The following is a 21523-nucleotide window of genomic DNA, read 5'->3' on the forward strand; positions in this document are numbered from 1 at the left end:
CACCTAACCCTGCTGCAGCTGCAGCTGTTCTCATTCTTATTCACTCACTCCTTCACCGCAACTCCATCCGCTACTGTATTGGACTGCTGTACTGCCTCCTGCATACACACTACACCACTCTACCAGAACACTTTACCGGAACGCTGCTGTCTAGCTGCCTGCATACTTTGTCCTACTTCGCACTGTATGTGTCTCGCGGGGCCAGACGTGATCTCGTAACGAGAACGTCTGGGGCAGCCATGAGAAATTTTGGCCTGAATGTAGTGGGAACATAGATTCTCATTAGGGTGGGAACAAACTGAGTGTGTGCAAACTTAAACCAGTTGTCACCAACCCTGCGCCCACCCCTAATCAACCTCACCTGAACCATCTAATTACTGCTCTCTGAAGTACTTGATTAGCTAAAGAAGACGTTGGAGGTGAAACCTGCAGATCTCCAGGAGGAGGGTTGGTGATCAGTGTAACACATCATGAAGGCGGAACTCAAACTAGGGGCAGAGCCTGTTTCTCCTTTATACTTAAAAAAAAAAAACAAAGGATGCAAAACGCTAAAGGATACCTGTGAGCTAAACGGGTAAAGCTAGAAAGTTAAACATTATGTAGGAACTTCCTTTGATTTTGGACAGTATATGGATGAATAGCTTATGCTTACCAGTATCTTTCCGTTTTCCTACAGCAAAAATTATTTGGGGAGTAGGACGATAGCATTACTGCTACTGAGTGCTAATTTGTTGCCATGACTGTTACTGAATGTTCATTGGTTGGGGAGCTGATCAGCCTGAGTGAAGTAGTTCACGCTAACTGACATCATGAAGGTAGAAAAGACATTGTTAGAAAGTGCTGTAACTGGATTATCCAGATTAGAGCTCAAAAATATAACAGCAGTCTTGGGGGAAAAAAATGTATGCAGTTCTGTGTTGAAAAGATGTGTTTATCCATGTGAATCTATACATTTTGGACTCACTTTAGCTTCAGACAAAGGCAGGAGACATAATTGAGTGGCACTTCATTTTCAGGTAGGGAGCAATGGTGCACTCATCAACGTCATAGGTTAGGCTAGGCTAGGCTACGCTACGCTGCTTTCACAATACTATATTGTATATTGATGCTGTCGGGGGAAAACCTCGTATCTCCAGCCCAGAAATACATGGAAAAAAGTCTGGTTGCATTGACGTATATTAAAAGTAAAGTAGTCTTTTTCTTGTAAAGTTATCATTTTGGAGATACAAGGTTTTGTTCTGACAAAAAAAAAAAAATTTAATACACACATAGTATGTTGAACGCAGAGTAGACTAGAAGGCTAATACGTTGAATATAGTGAGCTGAAAGCAGAATAGTCTGATATAACTGTTATACTGCTTTGTTATAACACCCTACACTGTATTGCTCTACAAAGAGCAGTTATTATAACACTGAAAATCTTTAGACTGTTATGTATTTTGTAGTTTTTGCCATTTTTCACACCATTAATAAGTAAATACAGATGGATGACCATTTCAAGTAACACCCTGAATAAATGAGAAGAGAAATGTAGCAAATGCAGATGCTTTCAGACAGCTGTACTGCATGATACAGTTCAGCTATGAACATCCTGCCATGATCTGTGGCACATGTAAAAATGCTAAGCAAGTCCAGCTGATATCAATTTTGGATCAAGATGGGAAAAGGAAAAGTACTAAGGATAGCAAGAGCTTCAGTTATAAAGACTGAGTGGTCAAAAAAGCACATTTAACAAGCATGAATAAACAGGAGAGCAAAAAAGTGTATGTTCATAAGCATTAACAAATGTTTAAACTACCAAATTAGTAGGGAGAAACCTATTCAGACACCAAAAATGAGAAACATAGCACTTTGTTGAAAAGCCATTGTTAGTAGTTACAACTTTGAGACATCTAAGGTAAGATATATTTACCTATTAGTAGCATTGTGGTTCTAGTATGCCCTGTTTATACTGGCAGACCGTCTTCAGTTCCCTGAGGGTCACTTACAATTTCAAAATACTCCATACATTTTCAATGGGATTAAAGTCTGGAGATTGTCTAGGCAAAGCAAGCACTTTCACCCTTTTTTTTAGAAACCAGTCTTAATGCATTTTGGCTGTTTGTTTGGGTTTGTTGTCTTGTTGAAATGTCTGTTTTCTTGGTAGAGGAGATTAAATTCTCCTCTAGTATCTCCCAGCTCATCGTTCCAATTTTGTTTCCTTCAGTGACGTGTAATATACCCCAGTACTGTCTCCAGAGATGCAGGCCTATATCACTGCTAGGATACTTCACTGTGTTTATGGTGTTCTTGGGATCATACCTGCAACCCTTCTTTCTCCAAGCATGATGAGCTGCTCGAGTGTTTCGTCTGAGCAGAGCGCATAGTTGCAAATCAGTTCTGATTGTCTAAATGTTCGTATGCAAATTTTGGATGTACCTCTCTGAGCTCCTTTTGTGGCAGAGGTTGTGTTCTGAGCCTAGGAGCAAAGGTGTTCCTGTTGCTTTCAGGTCATCCTGCAATTCTTCATGTGACTGTGGGTTTCTCTCTTACCCTCCTTATTAATCTGAGAGAAATTGTGCATGGTGCACCTGTCTGTGAACTTTCATAAAGTTTCAAATTGCATATTATTGATCCAGTACGCTCTCAAACAAGGTACAAAACTATCACTGGGGCAATATCCCTCTCATCACTGGTGGGACCCTCAAGGGTACATCTCATTACCTTTAGTCAGGGAACATAACTGAACCATAATCCACTGAAATTATATTTTATAAGTTGTACTGACTCCCATTGTTCTTTTCACCTGGAAGAACTTATTTAAGGTTCACAATTAGACCTTAAAACCACTGTTGGACCAATTTACATTGTTTGTACCTTGATGAATGAAAAATGAAAATGTACCTGCACAGAACCTTTATTTCTAACAGTGTAGTTACTGACAGGGATGTTTGATGTCTTTTGTTTATTAGAAAACAATAATTATAATAGTATTCATTCTATCCCTGAGAACTTTTGAAAGTTTTAGCTTAGCTGTTTGGCCCATGATCTGTTCCCAACTCATGAAGACATCTCTCATAAAGACACCAGGTATATTTTGAAAAAAAAAAACAAAAACGTAGCACTTGATTTATTTTTATTTTGAACCTTATAGTGTTGAATAATTCCCTTCTCATCTTTTTCATTTTTTAAGGCAGTCATTGAACACAGTTTTGTTGTTCATATTCATACACAAAAAAGTAAAGTCACAAGACTTGTGTAAATTGGAAGTGAGCTACATGCACTAGAAGTATATTAAATAAAAACGGTGTCTGAATACTTTCCCCTCATTCTGTCCCATACTTTACTACATTATGCAATTCCTTACCGTAGAATGCACGCTATACTGTATTGGAATGTATTACTTTTGAATATATTACTAAATATCCCACACTTTACTACGCTACACAGTTCCTTACCGTGCAGTACATATTGGCAAGATGTGCAGTTCCTCTCCTCGGCTGTGTCTTCCCTCCGTAGCTCTTCGGACTGCTGTCGCTACTGTTTACTCTCATATATAGAGCCTGGTGGGCCACTGGACTGCTTTGATGCATCTGTCTTACACACACACACACACACACACACACACACACACACACAGACACACACAGTGTGAATTACAGCCTCTCCTCCCACAGAGATGTGGTGAGTGGGTGTCATATACATGCACACATACACACAGTGTGCTGCAGCTTTCGCTCCAACAGGAATAGATATGTGGCAGTTGTTGGCCACATATACATGTTGAGGGAGGGTAGCTTATTCCACCCCACCCCCAATGCTGAGTGGGTGTGCGCTAGGCACTGGAGTTGATGTTGAGTCATCCACACGCTGAAAGAAATACTGGAAACGCAGCACCAGACCTAGTCTCCCCACCTCCCCCCTTTTCATTTGCACTTGTGATATTGTAAATGTTGGTTACAGGCATAAGACCTTTAACAGTTTTGATAATATAATGCAGTATGAAATCTGATCATTAGGGCTGGGTAGTAGAACAGTAATAAAGAATACGACAGTATTTCAAAATGACAAGTTTTAAAAAATGATTAGTCAATTTCGTACTCCGCATCTGAACAGCCAAATAAAATTGTTCCACTCATTCATTCATACATTAGGCTGTGTTCACATTAAAAGGCTAATGTGGCTCAGATCTGATGTTTTCAGAGTGTGGACAAAATCCAACCTGAGTCACTTTCATATGCGGTCCTAGATCAGATACGTATCCGATTCAAGGCCATGTGACCTTAATGTGGCGCTCAGATCGGAATTCATGTGTTTTTTTTTTTTTTTTCTTTTTTCCACTGTGCGTGTGCTGTCATTCAGCGTTACCATGGCAGCAGCGCTGAACAGAAGTTAAAGCCTGTAAACGGGGGAAAAGCAACACATCTCGCCTTTTTCACCATCGTCTCGCTGTAATAATGAACAGCTGAGACCTCATGAGAGTTAATTATCTTTGCAGTGAAGGCTCATTCTGACCGTTAGTCTGTTTACTGATGTTGCATGTGACGCATGCGATTCATTCACGTGATGTTGATGTTATTGAATAGGATGTGTGCATGCAGGTTATTACAGGACGCCGCTCCGTTCACATTAATGACAGATTTGAATTACTTGCCTAAATAAGTGTGAACAATCGTCTCAGAGAGGTCAGATTTGAGCGAAAAATCGGATCTGAGCAATGAGACTTGTAATGTGAATGAAGTTTTAGAGGGGCTCTCTGGACGTGTGGGGGCTCACCAATAGGTGGCACTAATGGAGAAAGGAAAAATACGCCAGGATAAACCACAGGAAGCGTTATATTAGCTCAGCGATGGCTAATGCTGCAAAAGGCATGCGTTACGTTTCAGCTTTCATTCCACAGTTACTCGACTGGGCGTTCTCAGATATCCTCTAAATAGGTGTCATTTCATCATCACTTTGGTGAAACCAAGCCTGTGTGTGGTGTGTTTTGAATGAAGCAATCATTAGCTTAGCCAAAATGCTACAGCCTCATACACCACAGAAAAGCTTCGGTTTTGGCTTTTGTCACTTCAGCACCAATCAGTGGACTTGTGCTCTCTTAGTCATCACATTTCTATACTTGTTTTAGGAGAGCAGCAGTTGGTCCGAATCAGACCTGTACTGTAGTGTGTGTGTGTGGTACTGTTTGGGTACCCTGGTTGCTAAGCTAATGTTGCATTAGCCAATCAGACTGCAGATTCAGACACCACAGAAGAGGTTCAGTATTGTATTTTTGTCTCTTCTCCAGTTGCTCAACATCATGTCCTAGGATTTGTTATTCATTGATTATCATCTAGACTTGTGTTGAATGATGGCTTAAAAAAAATCGTGCTCTGCATTCACTTATTTTGTGGCCACATAAGCAGACAGAACTTTCTGATTAAAACAGGACAAGATGACACCAAAGCAATCCACCAATAAGACCACCTTTTTAAAAGGTTGTAGTGGAAGTAAATAGCCTACGGTTACAGTATGTACCAGGGCATGCTTATGTAATTGTGCTATTAACAGTAAACAGAATTTCATAGTTATTTAAACTTAATTGTAGTTGATTTTTGATGGTATAAGGAAATATCAGCCTAAAGTAAAATTAATGCATTGTGGCATTAAAGCATGTTCGGCCATGCTGTGGTTTTATCATGCATGAGGTGTGTTCTTAGGCACAGCAGAAGCAGCAAACCCAGTACTAACACGCCTTGATATTCCAGCAGCTTTAGAAATTGCGGAGCCCTTTAGATTATATAACTGTGCGTTGACACACAAATGTTTGATCAATTCTTTCGGTTAACAAGTTCATTTAATATCAGATAAACAATTGATATTTGAATATGTGGGTAACCAGGGAGACAAAGCCGAAAAGAAAAATGTCATGATCTTTCTTCTGGAAGAACATGGCTGAAGTTGATGACTCTGAAACAGATAGTGGTTTCAACAGTATTTAGCCAGCACTGGAAATAAGTCCTGTTCATTGGTCAGCCGTACACGATTCCCAAGGCTAGCAAGTCTGGCTAGACATTGCTTGTGTGCTTGTGCCATGTACCTGAAAAAAAGTCGCTGGTCTGACTGTAAACAGACTGCATGATAGACTGACCTCTGCTCATGTGGAAATGTCTAAACAGTAACAATTAGGATGTTTTAAGTAGCTGCCACTGACTTTCTTTTAAATGTCATGTCACTCTTGTTGCGCATAACCTTAAACCAGAACCTCCTGTTGTTAGCCTGGGTAGTCAGCGAGGTGGGTCCAGAACCTCCTGTTGTTAGCCTGGGTAGTCAGCGAGGTGGGTCCAGAACCTCCTATTGTTAGCCTGGGTAGTCAGCGAGGTGGGTCCAGAACCTCCTATTGTTAGCCTGGGTAGTCAGCGAGGTGGGTCCAGAACCTCCTATTGTTAGCCTGGGTAGTCAGCGAGGTGGGTCCAGAACCTCCTATTGTTAGCCTGGGTAGTCAGCGAGGTGGGTCCAGAACCTCCTATTGTTAGCCTGGGTAGTCAGCGAGGTGGGTCCAGAACCTCCTATTGTTAGCCTGGGTAGTCAGCGAGGTGGGTCCAGAACCTCCTGTTGTTAGCCTGGGTAGTCAGCGAGGTGGGTCCAGAACCTCCTATTGTTAGCCTGGGTAGTCAGCGAGGTGGGTCCAGAACCTCCTGTTGTTAGCCTGGGTAGTCAGCGAGGTGGGTCCAGAACCTCCTATTGTTAGCCTGGGTAGTCAGCGAGGTGGGTCCAGAACCTCCTAAGAACCTCTTGGACCCCTAAATATCTCAAAATCAAATTCTGGGACATCCCTGAAAATAAACTTTTCACCTTAAGCAGTCCGTTAAGGGAAAGGTCATTGTTTAGCTGCTTCACCGACAGTCAGCGAACTTCTGTGTTTGATATTTTTAGCTAACTAGTGATGCAACACTGCTCTGCCTCAGGGTGGCGCTGTAGCACATTGGTTCACCTAGTGGGTCCTTCCCAACCTAGCAACTCTAACTATAACCGGGATACCTTTAAAAACTTTACAATGTGCCGTAGTATGTATGTAAATCTGAAAACGTGCAAATTTTGCTCATTTTTCAAACTAAAGGTAAAAGAGAAGTGTAAGGTCTCAGTTAATGTGTGGAAGAGCCTATTACCAAACTAGAAAAGAGCGTTTCCAGAAGAAGAAATGTTAGACCAAAGATTTTGTTGATGCTAAAGCTAGCTACAGTGGCACTGCTAGTGAGTAGCCAGCCAACAGTGGAATCACTAGCCAAAATCTAGAGCTACATGTTTTGTTAAAGTGCCTTTTAAATATTTTCAGTTTATTTTAACAAAACTGTTGTAATGGCAAAGCCAGTGATCTTTTCAGTCTGCAATATCACGACTGCAAGTTTTCATCTCACCCCATCTTTGTTTATATGAAGCATATCCTGAGTGGAGCATCTGCTTTTCTTTAGGCGTCTCTGTCTATAAGAGAAATGAAGAGATTCCGACTTTCTTGATGGCAGAGTGATCAAACATGTCGAGCAGCTACTTGGTTCATAGCGGGACATCATACATCTGCATTTCCTACCGTGTGAAAGTAAACATCTTTAAGGCTGCAGTCTCACTCGTGAGCATGTAAAAGCCCTCAGCTAAAAGCAATCAGATCTGATTCACTGCCCACTGGCCACGAGTCAGTCAGGCATCATACCAAAATTAATGAGATTTTTAATTTTACAGTTGTTCGTTAGAGCCTTTCATTTAGCTAATGTCAGGGTGAGAAATGATATTTGCTCAAGTCTACCACACAATACTGCATTTCCCTCCATGGCGTCCTGCTCTTTGAGACGTCAAAGCCTATTAAGACGGCCACCGTATTGCTGAGTCAGCGTTCTTTGTTATCAAGGGGATGGGAGGGAAAGTGCTGAGTCATGTGCACAATATTTCCAAATGCTGTCTTTCTGCTGTACCACTCGGTGTTGTACAGTAATAGCAAACCTTCGAGTCATGTGGGATTTCTCTACTGTTGGGAATAGGTCTAGATTCAGTGAGCTTTTTTATATATATATATATATAATGTATGTGTGTATGTGTGTATGTATGTATGTATGTATATATATGTGTGTGTGTGTATATATATATATATATATATATATATATGTGTATATAGAGCGCTAATCCTAGATGTCAAGTCCGTATTTTAGCTTTGCTGACCTATACAAATTTTATTATGTAATAAGTTATATAATTAGATTTGTTTGTGGGGTTTTCTATACAAAACAAGACTCTTTTCAGAACGGTAACATCAAATAATCATCAAATTTACATCACGTAAAACTTTTTTTCTACTTACAAACACAAAGGCAGTATCAATCAAAAGTTTAGAATCTGCACTTTTTCAGTAACGATTGAGAAATATTTTGTGTAAAACTGCTATTATTGTATTATTATTATTGTATTAATTATTATATTATTAATGAAATTAGTTTTAAGCATCAGTGGTTCACGTAATTGAGGAGGAAAAATATAAAATCAGAAATTGATGGAAATGACTGATCAGTAGTTGGTACCTTCAAGGTACAGATTCAGAATGCTAAGTTTGCTGACTTTAGTGGTCATTAAAACTTAGTTCTAATTTCCATTTAATTAGGCGGGGGGGGGCACACTTTTCTAAAATGTGGAGAGTTGTAAACTAAGAGAATTAAGACTAATCAATATCAACAACTCCCATCTATCGTAATGGTTCTATGAGATTAGTTATAATCTCAAAGTGATAATTGTAGAAATCAAATATCCTCTTACTCCAGATGTAGTCCATCTGCCAAGAAATATTTTGTGTCTATTATTATTATCAGGCTTTTAGTATTTAAAATCTAAAACTATTGTAATCTTGCATCTTATTTAATTTTTAGTTTGAAATAAAAATGTTAACATTTTGAAGCATCCACTGAAAATGATCCAATCTGGATTTTTCACCCCACAGTATCTAGGTAGATACAGCCTAACAAGCTTTTCCATTCGCTGGGCCTTCAGGAGCTGGACTTCAGGCCTTATATGTCCTAGTAACCACTTATATAATTAGGAAATAACAGAGGAAGCAGATTTCAATTTTCAATGTGTGGGACTAATTTTGGAGAGGAAAAATCCTCACTCCAGGCCTTCTGGATGTCCTAGATAGCCAATCCCTAGTCTAACCAGGTTTCAGTCAGTTGTTAAAAGTGGAAAACAGCACTAGCTCTATGCCAGGATCATTTAGTTAAGAAAAAAAGTCACTGTAAAGTCTTTTGCAAGCTTCAGATTAGTTATGTACATACTTATTCAAACTTCATATGTCCTTTAAGAACAGCCAAAAACACCACTCCAAGCTTGGCACTAACATAGCATTGGAAATCCCATATCCCCAACAGAAATTACCAAAAAGTAGTCTCCTTCTTCATTTTTGACAGAGTTTTGACATTTATGACCCAAATTGAAGGCCTAGCTCTAGTAGTTGGAGTTTGCTACTGATAAATTTTGACACATTTGCATCAAACCATGTTAAATTGTGAAATAATCTCGAATAGACGTGCTGTTACTTATAAAATAGACAAAACTATGTTTCAAACAGCCGTATCGGTCATCTTCAAACTTGAATTTTACCAATACTTTTGTCAAGTGCAAAACTGAGGAAGCTAGTTTGTCTTAGCTTGGCTTTGGTTGATTTAAACTGAGGGAGAAATTTTTATATATATATATATATATATATATATATATATATATATATATATATATATATATATATATATATATATATAATATGTGTCCATTTTACCAGACTATAGCTTTAATGTTTTTTTAAAAGGGAAACCTGCCGATTTTTTTTTTTTTTTTTTTTAAAGCATAGTTCAGTTGTCAAGATATTAACAAAGTCATTCAGAGTGGTTTAGTTTGAAATGCTTCATTGTAGGGAATCTTACTGATTTGGACTTCTTAACAGTTGTAAAAACGAACCAGGAGTTGCGATATTTACAGTGTAAATATATTTTATTCACACTGCATGTATCTCTCTCTGCCATGACTATATTCCTGTCAGAACTGCTGTGAACATTTCTGACTCGTCAAGTTTCTCTACAACAGAGCATTTCAGTCCAAACCATTCTGGATGGCTTTGTTTACATCCCAACAATTGAACAGTGCAGAAGTTTTAAAAAAACAGTGGACTTCTTGAAGCATGTAGGACCACCCTGTGCTAATTGTGCAATAATTTATAAGTGGAACTTAAAACTGCTGAAAATGTGTAAAATTTATGAAATTTCTAGTTTGGTTAACAGTGAATGAGAACTAGTGAGGACAGGGTAGTATAAATGCTGACTGGTCTCTGTTAGCTTTCATTCCATTGTTAGAAGTTAGAAATTTGTGGGTGGAGTTCAACATTAACCTGTTTAGAGCACAGTTGGGTATTACTCATACATACAGATATTCAGAGAGATACACTCACCAACCGTGCTGTCTGGCAGGCTTTATCCTCTTTATTGAGGGAGAGAGAGAGAGAGAGAGAGAGAGAGAGGGGGAGGGAGAGAGAGGGAGAGAGAGAGGGAGAGAGAGGGAGAGAGAGAGAGGGAGAGAGAGGGAGAGAGAGGGGGAGAGGGAGAGAGAGGGAGAGAGAGGGAGAGAGAGGGAGAGAGAGGGAGAGAGAGGGAGAGAGAGGGAGAGAGAGGGCACAGCAAGTAAGCATCAGCCAGCCTGCCTGAGAGAGGAAGACAGAGGCAGAGAAAGGAAGACACATGCTGAGAGAAAACCAGAGAGAGCACAGCAGACTCTGTGCCATCTGGAGAGTGGAGAGCCAATCACACCAGCCCTGGCCATAAAGCACTGAGAGCGCCCTCTATGGGTCAGACACAGTTAATGAGTATTCAGATACAAACATATGGGGGGGTATGAAAAATATAAATAAAAAAAAATAAATAAAAAAAAACCACTGCAGCTGTGCCTGACATTTCAGACAAAAAACCGCCATAATGTCTGTGTCGCTGTTGGGCTAAGAATGGTCCACTACCCGAATCATATTGTTGGTCTGACAGTGCTCCCTTTTCATTAATGGATGGAGTACAGGGGGCTGATAAACTGCTGCAACAGAAGGTCTACAATCAGTAACTGTGAACCTTCAAAGTGCACCTACAGTTGTTTGTTTGGGCACCCTGGTCACTTGACATTTTTTAATTTAACGCACATAACTGAGGTTATGGCACATTTATTATGTTTATTATGGTATGAGTGGATCAGACACAGCAGTGCTGTTGGATTTTTTTTTTTTTTTTTTTTTTGGAGTTTTTAAACACTGTGTCCACTCACTGTCCACTCTATAACTCCTACCTTGTCAGTCCACCATGTAGATCTGTTCTGATCAGCTCATCTGCTGCTGCAGTTTGTGTCATCAGTGGTCACAGGACGCTGTTGTCTGGATATTTCTGGTTGGTGGACTATTCTCATTCCAGCAGTGAAACTGAGGTGTTTAAAAACTCCAGCAGCACTGCTGTGTCTGATCCACTCAGACCAGCACAACACACACAAACACACCACCACCGCATCAGTGTTACTGCAGTGCTGAGAATGATCCACCACACACGTAGTACCTGCTCTGTGCACTACAAAGTGCACCTATGTAGTAAGTGGAGCTGATAAAATGTACAATGAATGAAAAAACAAGGATGGTCATAATGTTATGCCTGATCGGTGCATGTGGCAGGTGTTTCTGATAAATTGGCCAGTGAATACAGGTACAACATAGGTGTTTCTAATAAATTGGCATCTCATTTTACAGTATCAACAAATCAAGAGCATTCGAGGTTGAACTGGTTTTTGATTATCAGCACTGCAACATTATACACACACTGTGTGTACCCTGTTCATACATGGCAACATCTTTTAGAATCTTTTACAGCTACTGCTTGTCTGTGCTAATAACAGTTTGGGTCTGTGTACTTTTCATTTTGCTCGTTTTTTTTAATGAGCAGCATTGCTACCATGTTAATATTGAATGTAAGTGACTGTTTGTACAGCACGCAGGTCATAAAGCACTGTCCACACTGATGAGCAGGAAGCGTCACGCTGTTGCCATTAAACAGACTTGTGTTTGACAGCAGAACATAATACAATTGAATGGAACATTGTTTTCCCGTCAGACGCTTGTTGTCTGAGAGTTGTATGATTAAAGTAAGTCTTAGATTTTCCATTGCGGAGAGGTTGAAATACTCTCGTGTATTTTGTGTATAAACTTTATTACTTTACCCAGATAGCACACACATCAGTCCGATGGCTCGATAAGGTTGGCACCCCACTGACTGTAAACCACTTTTGGTCCAACCTCAAGCCACCCGGGTTGTTGTCCTGCCTACAAGGTCTAAGTAGTTTCTAATCTCCTCAGATTTAAATGCACGCAGTCTTTTATTTTGAAAAGTAAACTTGGACAAAGAACACAAACAACTGAGAGAAAAAAAGTTCATATAAAATGATTTTGAAAATGTCACCGATGCCTTGCTAGATTCAAATGATTTACTGAACCAATTTATAAAGGATGACAGAAGAGCGAAATTAAGATACTTGTGAGTAGAAAAGTGATCAAAAGTGGCCTTTTCTCTAATACTTAGCTTAACCACCAGTGGGCTGCCCAGAAAACGCTGAGCAAAAAGCTAGCTTTGCCGTCAGTGGCCCTACAGTGGCCCTCTGTTGCCTTGCTATCTGGGTACATGTGTACATTTTGGCCATTTCGTCCACCTTATTGTCAAAAATAAGAACAGCTCCAAAAGGGGAAATGAACAGAACTTACAGTTAAAGTTCTAGTTCATTTTCCACCCAGCTGAGAGACTGAAACCATCATAACAACCATGAGTAACAGTTTAATTGTCCTTTTGGTCATTTTATGTCATTCCAAAGCATCTGATCTGGCTAATTAGCCAACTTAGCTTGCTTACTAGTTATTGGCAGACATGAAATGATATACGGCACTGTTCTGCGCACTCACAAAACCATCTGCATTTACTCAGAATCATGTTTGGAATCGACCTAAGCTCATGTTTTCTCTGTTGGGTGTGGAGATACAAGCAAAATCTATGAAGGATAGCATACATGCCGATAGCGTTAGCATTAGCTTTCTAGCTATCTTAGATCACCTTAATTTACCTTAAGATTAACAAAGTAATAATTCTAGAAATACCGATCAACACATCAACATACTATTGTGGTTTACATTCTGGCGTTCTCTGTGATCATGTAACAGTGCCTGGTGACATCCCCTGGAAAAATATAGAATTCGCTAAATTAACCAAAGACAGGAAAGATTGTGTAGTGGAGAAACAGCTTTAGAATCCTGTTGAAGGTTGATCATATGGATTATAGCGAGTTATGTGCCACTTATGCAGTTATAATTGGAAGATATTGGACTTACGGAGTGAATTGACCCAGCACTGTGATATGTCAAAGCATTTTGGATGACCCTTTGACAGTAATTCCTAATTACTCATTAGTGTTTCAAGTATAATGTCTCTGTAGAGAAGCAGATGGTAAAAATGATGACCCTGACTTTGACCTGGTAAGCCAGAAATGAATCCCAGCATGCAGCTGGGAGCTCTCTCTGTTCTCCTGCTGCCTATACGTCTATACATTTTAACACTTCTCTTTTCAAACCTGTTCCTTCCTGCCTTCCTCACAGGTGACGCTTCATCACTGAACTGCGGGATGGGCAATATGATGAGCGGCGCAGGACAAATGTACCAGCAGCGTCAGCTGCACCCAGCACTACAGGGCGTACATAGGGTCTCCCCATACCAGGGCCAGGGGCACCCCTACTCAGAAAAGCCCTTTCCAGAAAATAACGCCCCCAACTCCAGCATGACCTGTCTGTACCAAGACTACCAGGTGAGCTCCTTAACCAGAAAACTGAAACATGCCTGTGTTGCCTGTGTAAGGCTACATTTACATAGCAGGTAAAGGTGGCCCAAATCTGATTTTCTCACCAAGTCTGATGTTTTTGTTTGGCTGTTCACATTATCTTGTAAATGTGGCCTGTATGCGACAGATCAGCTCCTAAACCGACCCGCATGCGCAAAGGAACGATGCTTTATGTGGCTCAGCCAGACTATGAATGACTATGAAAGAACGCCAGCTGCTCCTTGAACTTTCTGTTTCGTCTTCGCCGGCATTACATGAGCGATTATGTTCCAGTGGTTGACAGTTTTTTGTTTGTTAGTTTATTTATTTATTTATTGGACGCTCCAGCCTCGGTCTCCTCTGGCCATACTCGGCCATTTCGTTCGAAATCTCTTCACAGAGTAGTTGCAATAAGTCTCTTCTAATTTGTCGGTACAGAAACATCAGTCTCAGCAGTGCAAATTTATGATGAGTGTCGAGTAGAACTGGCTTAAAAGTTGTATGAATTTCAATCTGGCTGTTCAAACTGAGTCGCATTGCCGCAGATTGGATACGGATCGGATTTTAGTACCACGTATGAAAGCGTCTCAATTGGGAACTGAAAATATCAGATTCAATGCGTTTTTTGCTGTTCACACTGCCACACAGATGACACATCTGTGTCACATATGAGGAAAAAGATCGGATTTGGGCCGCTTTTACCTGCTGTGTGAACAAAGCCTACGAGTGCTGTGCAATTTTAGAAATCTTGTTCTTTGGTGACAGCTGTACATTTGAATCACCCACCGTATATGGAATCACCCACCGTATATGGACAAAGCCTGTGACTCATATGCTCACACTGTACAGAAACACTCGGTCCAACTAACATGACGTGACATGGATGCTCACACTGCACGTGAAACGCAGCCCCTACAGACAGGTGTTTCATTCAAACCGTGTGCACAGTTCCATACTGGACAAACAGTGCACTATTTTTGTGTAAAAGTCAGATTCAGCCATTGACAAACTGCTGCAATAGCTTTGCTAACTTGTGCTACACTGTGCACTGAAGCTGAAGAGCAGATGGTCTACAGACACACAGCTTCTCCGAAGACAAAAAACCCTGTATTTATTTATACCTCGACTTTGAGAAATCAGTTTGTGAGGCTGCTCACACTGTCAGACGAGCGACCAAAACTTCTGACATGTCAGAAATCCATCCAGTAGTCCAACTGCTCAATCGGAGCTCTTTTGGGCAGTTAATTGGGCACCATTTCCCCTCTCACACTGCACAGCGATGGCTGATATAGCTGAAATTCGGCCCAATCATGAAATTCATTCAGCTCTGACCAAATTGGGCTTAAAAAGGGACTAAAATCACACAGTGTAAGCCTGGCTTTAAGACGCTAAAGGGGAAAGCTGATCAGCAGTAGGACTACTGAAGTTTGGTGCTTTTTTTGTCCCTCTATACAGCAGTTTTTGAATCAAAGGTATGTAGGGAAAGACTTGGCCGTGTTATGTTAATGTTAAAGGTTTAGAATGTAGTTTTAGAACTGAAGGTGCAAAACCAGGCTTTTTTAATGTATTGTAGCTGTGATGTCACATCTAGGACTGCAACGACGAATCAACATCATTGAATATGTTGATAATAATAAAAAAAAAAAAACATTGCGAACAGATCTTGCTATCGGTTAATTGGCAAGAAAGAGGGAAAACACACATGGTGAAGAATACAGTGCAGGATTATGTATGACTCAAAGGGAACACTTCAATTTAATAAAAAAAACGAGGCTATTGAAATTGTGCACATTCAACTTTAATCGATTTTATCCCAAACACATTTGACGATAGATTCTGGGTCTGAAACAGACTCTCAAATTATTACACGATTATTGACAAGGGAACTTTAATTAGTTTTTATTTTGCAAACGAAACAAACAGTTTGGAAAGTCCAACACTACTTTAATCAAAATGCACATTAAGCTTTAAAGACAAGTGAAGCAGGAAATTTGAAAGTATTTTTGTTGGCATGTAAGTTGGAGGTGTATAATCTTTATACAGTCTAAAAATAACTTTATTTTCTTCAGGCAAAATCTGAAAATATTCATTTGCATTGTAGAGAAATAGGAAATGGATGGGAATATGTTAATTACAGCAGGTGAACAGCACAGAATTTGCCAACTACAATGGAAATGAACCTGTTCAGCCATGTGGAGAGAATTTGCCTGGAAAAATACTTTGCACTTTTTAGCACACTGTTGCAAAAACAACATTTAGGTATTGACACAGAATGCTGAAGACACTGGGGGGGGGGGTGATTCTGACCATTTTCATTTCAAAGCTATATTTGGAAAGGATATTCCTCTCAAATGTGATCCTATATATTTAGGTAACATTCCTTTGGAGGTGTCTCACAGCAAGGATAAGAAATTGGCTCTTCTACTGTTAGTAGCTATTTAAAAGGCTATTACTAGAAAATGGTTAAATCCAGAGCCACCTATTCTGAATGGATGGATGAATATAATACATATTTACATAAAAGCTCTCCGCCTCCCTTAATATGCCCAATAAAAGAAATTGTTTAACCATATATGGGCAAAATGGATTAAGTATTAAGTATCCCCCCCCTGCTGAACTGAACAGTGTATGAAGGTGTAATGTGCAGTATATGTTTAGAATGTTAGAATGTAAGCTCCCCTTATGTTCTCCTTTAAATAGTTTTGTTTTAAAGCAAGATATTTCCAAAACACTGGAAAAAGCGTCATAGACTGGGCTTTGTGCACTGAGGATTTCATTGTATACCGACTTCTCTATATGTTAAGGTAGCATTAATGCAATTTGTCAATGTATTTCTGTGAAACTATACAGCTATTTTATAATAATATAAATATAATAAAAATAAATAGTCAGAAAAGATGTTCTGGTAAGATGTGTGAAACTGAGCTCACCTTTGACAGCGGCATAACTTTTATGCGAATTCATAGCAGAAAATGACGAAAAGCTCATCTTAATGACTTCAACCTTTGATGACCCTGCCTTTGTTCCAGGGTTGCATGCCTGACAGCACCCCTGTTTCTCATACACAGATGAGTTCTCAGCCTGGCATGACTTCGCTTCCTACCGAGACGGGAATGTTCCAGGATGGTCAGCAGGAGCTCCAGGGTCAGAACGAGGTCACTATGGCAGGAGCCGCAGGAAGTCAAGGGTCAGAGAGGTTGCCGGGGGGCGGAGGTGCAGAAGCGGTAGATGCAATCTATCGGGCAGTGGTGGACGCTGCAAGCAAAGGCATGCAAGTGACCATCACCACGACTGTGAGCAGCAGTACGCAGGCCAGCCCCGTCCCTGCGCTCAGTGCCATGACCGCCTTCACCGCCTCTATTGGCGAGCCTCACAGCTTGCCTCATGCTGTCAACGCAGTCATCCATGGTCCCAGGGGGTCTGAGGGTCCGGAGGTGCTGACCAGACCCCCACCGCCTCCATCGCGAGCCAGCCGAACCCGCAAGAGTTCTGAGCAGGGCAAGAGCACGCCGGAGAGCACGGAAACACACGAGTACTTTCGCTCGCCCTGCCGGCAGTGGGAAGAGCCCGGTCATGCCCAGTGGAGGGGGGAAGAGTTTCTGGAATGTTCCACGCAGGTGCGGAGCAGCCCATGTGGCGATGGTGGTGATCGAGCAGGTGCCATGGCAACAACCCCACAGTCCCGTGACCCACCTGAGCCACAGGGTGACGATACAGGGAACTTCCGCTACAACCATTGCACCCGCACGCCGGTCAACTTCAAGGAGCGACTGGAGCAGACAGTGGAGCGCTGTGCCCACGTCAACGGTGGCCTGCCCCCTTCTGGCCGCGGCGGTGGCTATGGTGAACCGCTGACGGGGGACGACCAGTCACCAGGATCCTCCACTAGCCTAGAGGGACCGCTACTGAAGGACTATGCTCACTTCAATGGGCACTTTAATGGGCACTGCGCACCGAGCCCCTCTGACACCAAGAGCCTGAGCAGTGAGGAGGAGCTGCGGCACCCGGACTCACCCTCCGCTGACCTGCTGCACTACCGGTCCAGAGGCTTCAACATGGGGGAGCTCGTTTGGCCCATCAAAGGCTTCCCTCCCTGGCCCAACAAACTGGTGGGAGAGGAGCACGGGCACAATCCCAGCATGCAGCTGTCCGACCAGGCCAAGGTGAGATGAACAAAGTGGCTCATCTGGAACTGAATGTAGGGAAGCTAATGATGAAATGGATTAGCATGATCTGGTTTGCGTAGTGCAGCTGGCCTTATGTTCTTTGTTAGCACTGTTAGCAAATAGTTTGAAGTATTCTTTTCAAGGAATGCTAATCATGAAACATGAATTATATTGTTCCCATTTCGTTCTAGTTTAAGGTACTCCTTTCAAGAAATGTTAGCATGATCTGGCTAGCGTAGTACAGCTGGCCCTATTCTAGCTCATCATCACAGTCCTATCAAAACTATCTTTACATTTCTCCATTATTTGAGAACAACATTTGCCCTTTACATTGTCAGTTTGTATTCTCTTTACATCAATGTTTTAATTGAACTTTTCCTCTGTAAAGTAAAAAATGAAGCTATTTTTGCTGTTTTGGCTGTGACATTATAATGCTTTGTTCTTTATTAGACATTGTTAGCTGTCGATTATGAAGTATAATACAGAGTATAAACTATGAGAACACTAAGTATTCTCACAGTTATATAGTTTAACTTGCACTTAAAACATTTTTTAATTCTCTTGTAAAGTTTTCCTTTTTAAAAATGTATTTAGGATGGTGACTACTTCATTTTTGTATTAGCATTCTAGCTTGAAGTATACCTTTCAAGGAAGGCTAATGATGGAATGAGTTATCGTGATCTGGTTTGCACAGTATTGCTGACCTTATGTGAGGTTCTGCTTAGTCATTCTTTATTAGCACTTTCATTATGAAGGATTCCCTTCAGGCTCGTGGCCTGTAATCTAGAGAAATTGAGGGCATGTGTCATGCACTTTTTAAGTTAAATATACATAAAGCAAAGGTGGTATATTTTGCCTGCACATCACATATGGCAAGTTGGTTGCAATCTACACTCACTGTCATTATTTCATATGTATTATAACAGGGGTTCCCAATCACTTGGCGACTCCATGCTCCTCAGATTTTAGCGTAGTCATTACTTTACACTCCTGACCCAGCAGACTAGAAGCTTGTTAAATAGTTAATGAATTGGGTCAGATCTGCTAGAACAGAAAAAAAGCACAAAATCATGCATATTTTATAGTCGTTTTAATATTTTTAGCACAATTTATAGTTTTGTTTTAATACTTTTATAATATGTTTTGGATTTTTTTTCCTCAATTGTGTAATTATTAGATGCCTTACTAATGTGGTTGGTTAATGTATTGGGGGAATGCTCTATGACATTACTACCTGTGCTGAATTTAAAAAGACTTCACTGGATTGGTGAAACTATTGCACAGGTAGTAATGTGCTACAATAATGGGATTGAGATTCTGGGGGGGAAAAATGATAAAATATAACTCGAAAAACATTTTGTCATTTAGGTGGAGCCCGAGAAGCTGAAAACACTAACACAGGACCTGGAGGCGCTGGACAGAGCCGCCAAAAGGAACAGAATGTAAGCATCTCTGTGGTCTGTCTGCATAGAAACAGTCGGGATTCTCTTCATTATGACCAAGTCTGCCGTAAACAAAACCATTGAAGTTAACTTAAATGGCTGGCAAACAGCTCAGATCAAACCTGCAGTGAAGCCAGTTCTTGGCCTGCTTTCCAAGCTCTAAATATTGCTGCTCGTTTGCTGGAGAAAGACTTCTGTGGACTGTAGCTCAGTGAGTGTTTGAATTAGGGGCCATCTGCTGGAGGATGACAGAACTACAACAGCTCAGTGGCCTGCAGATTCACTTCCTGCACCCAGCATGAAATCAGTCTTGTTTCGGCAGGTTTGCCTCTGCTTGGTGCGACAGTCTTTTTTGCAGCCTGGTGGGTGAATGTTAAGTTTGTATCTCTTTTCTCTCACAGAGCTGGGAAGTTGAATAATCATTTAGAAGCTGCTATCCAGGAAGCCATGAGTGAGCTGGACAAGATGTCAGGCACTGTGAGTAACTTCGATGCTCTGCGTTTTTTTCTTTTTTTTTTTTTCATAATTAGAGGCTAACCACTATATCAATATATCAATTGGCCAACTAAAAAGGTGATAATCATCAACACAAAACAAGAACGCACCCAAAATGCATTTTGAAGAATTTTTTTGTATTGGAAGTCTTGCAAAAATATATTTAGAAGTGAATATAATAAATATGCATACATTTTAGGCATTGTTTTCTTTTTTTATTGTTTAATCATAAAAACACTGCACTATTAAGACATTTTTATAGCATTTGTCATAAAAATTCTAGCATAAATCCAACTATGAGTGATGTATTAGAGCATCCTTTTATGATGTCCTTCAAAATAAGGTTAGGAATTAAGATTTCAATGAAATTTTATGAATGCAGGTATTCTAGATGCTGAGATTTTTGGTTGTGGACAAAAGTGAATTTTTAGAAAAACAGTTTTAAGGATGGGCCTCAGAAGTGCATTGACCAAAACCTGCACCATTTAAATAAATGTTATCGTAAGTACAGACAGAATACTTGGATACTGTAGTAAGATTGTACAGGAAATTACATGTTGATGTGCCAAGTGAAAGTGAGCTAAGCACTTATAGAGTTAATTTTTGGAAAATACATTTAAACACCAGTGGATGAGATTTGACTAAATGTTGAAATTAATATATTTCTGTTGAGTTTTGACATTTTTATGATTACAATTCAAGAAAAGTTGTGTTATGAAGCTGAAAATCTGAAAAAATGAAGATGGGACAGTCGTTTCTTTTGTATTTAAGAAATTTAACAGTTTAGAACTGAGAACTGACAAGTAACAGTCTTATCGGTCATTGAACCACTGTTGAAACCACTGGAATGTGTTCACCTTTCAACTGTTATAAGGCAGGACAAGTTTAGAAAATATTCAATCCCCCCCAGCTGAAATGGGGTCTGGATGCTTTATGCTCCATAAAACATTGTTTGGAACCTGAAAACTAAGCACTGTTGTGCACTCTTGACATAAAAAAATTAATATCAGAAACTATTATGCTTTCCAGTATTTTGACAAAAAAATCTGTTGCCTGGCATATCACAGTCAGAAGGTCAGTTAATTTGGCATTTTTAAGGCCATTTAAAAACAGTCATTATAATTAGAAGTCATTCTAAAACACATACTACCCATAATTTTGTCATATCTGCTAAAAGGCCTATTCTGAGTCAGATCTCCATATTGGCATAATGAGTGCTTGGACCCCGCTGATTGCCGCTTGAAGCTGCATTTCATGACTGTTCCTAAGCATATCCTAGCTTTTTTTTCCATAGAGATCAATGAGTTAGAAAATACAGGATGGATTTAATATGAAAACTAATTTGTAGCTGCTCTTCTTGGTTGCAGTGAGTTAAGCATGTTAAGCATTTTGCATTGTTTGATCGAAAAAAAAAAAAAAATCTAAATATACAAGCATGAAACCAACTTTACTGCTTAGTTTTTACTACTAACATCAGTGATGTCCCATTTCACCATTAAGTTAATCTGGCAAGTTAACATTTCTGTAGCAGAAGTCACGTACATTTCATGTAGCAACAAA

At 40.2% G+C, this 21523-nt stretch overlaps 1 protein-coding gene across 3 annotated transcripts in view; it reads left to right on the forward strand.

Annotated features, from left to right (window-relative positions):
* Nucleotides 1-21523, forward strand: part of LOC108430019 (methyl-CpG-binding domain protein 5) — a 60648-nt gene that overhangs the window by 33571 nt on the left and 5554 nt on the right. For 2 of the 3 annotated variants that reach the window (XM_017702153.2, XM_017702154.2), the window contains exons 6-9: nt 13643-13848; nt 16890-18023; nt 19395-19468; nt 19870-19945. In XM_017702153.2, the coding sequence (XP_017557642.2) occupies nt 13643-13848; nt 16890-18023; nt 19395-19468; nt 19870-19945 (1490 nt within the window). The remainder of the gene's footprint in view (nt 1-13642; nt 13849-16889; nt 18024-19394; nt 19469-19869; nt 19946-21523) is intronic. The other variant, XM_017702156.2, reaches the window with a different exon arrangement.

The sequence above is a fragment of the Pygocentrus nattereri genome, chromosome 30 (assembly GCF_015220715.1).
Source record: "Pygocentrus nattereri isolate fPygNat1 chromosome 30, fPygNat1.pri, whole genome shotgun sequence".
Classification (NCBI taxonomy): Eukaryota; Metazoa; Chordata; class Actinopteri; order Characiformes; family Serrasalmidae; genus Pygocentrus; species Pygocentrus nattereri.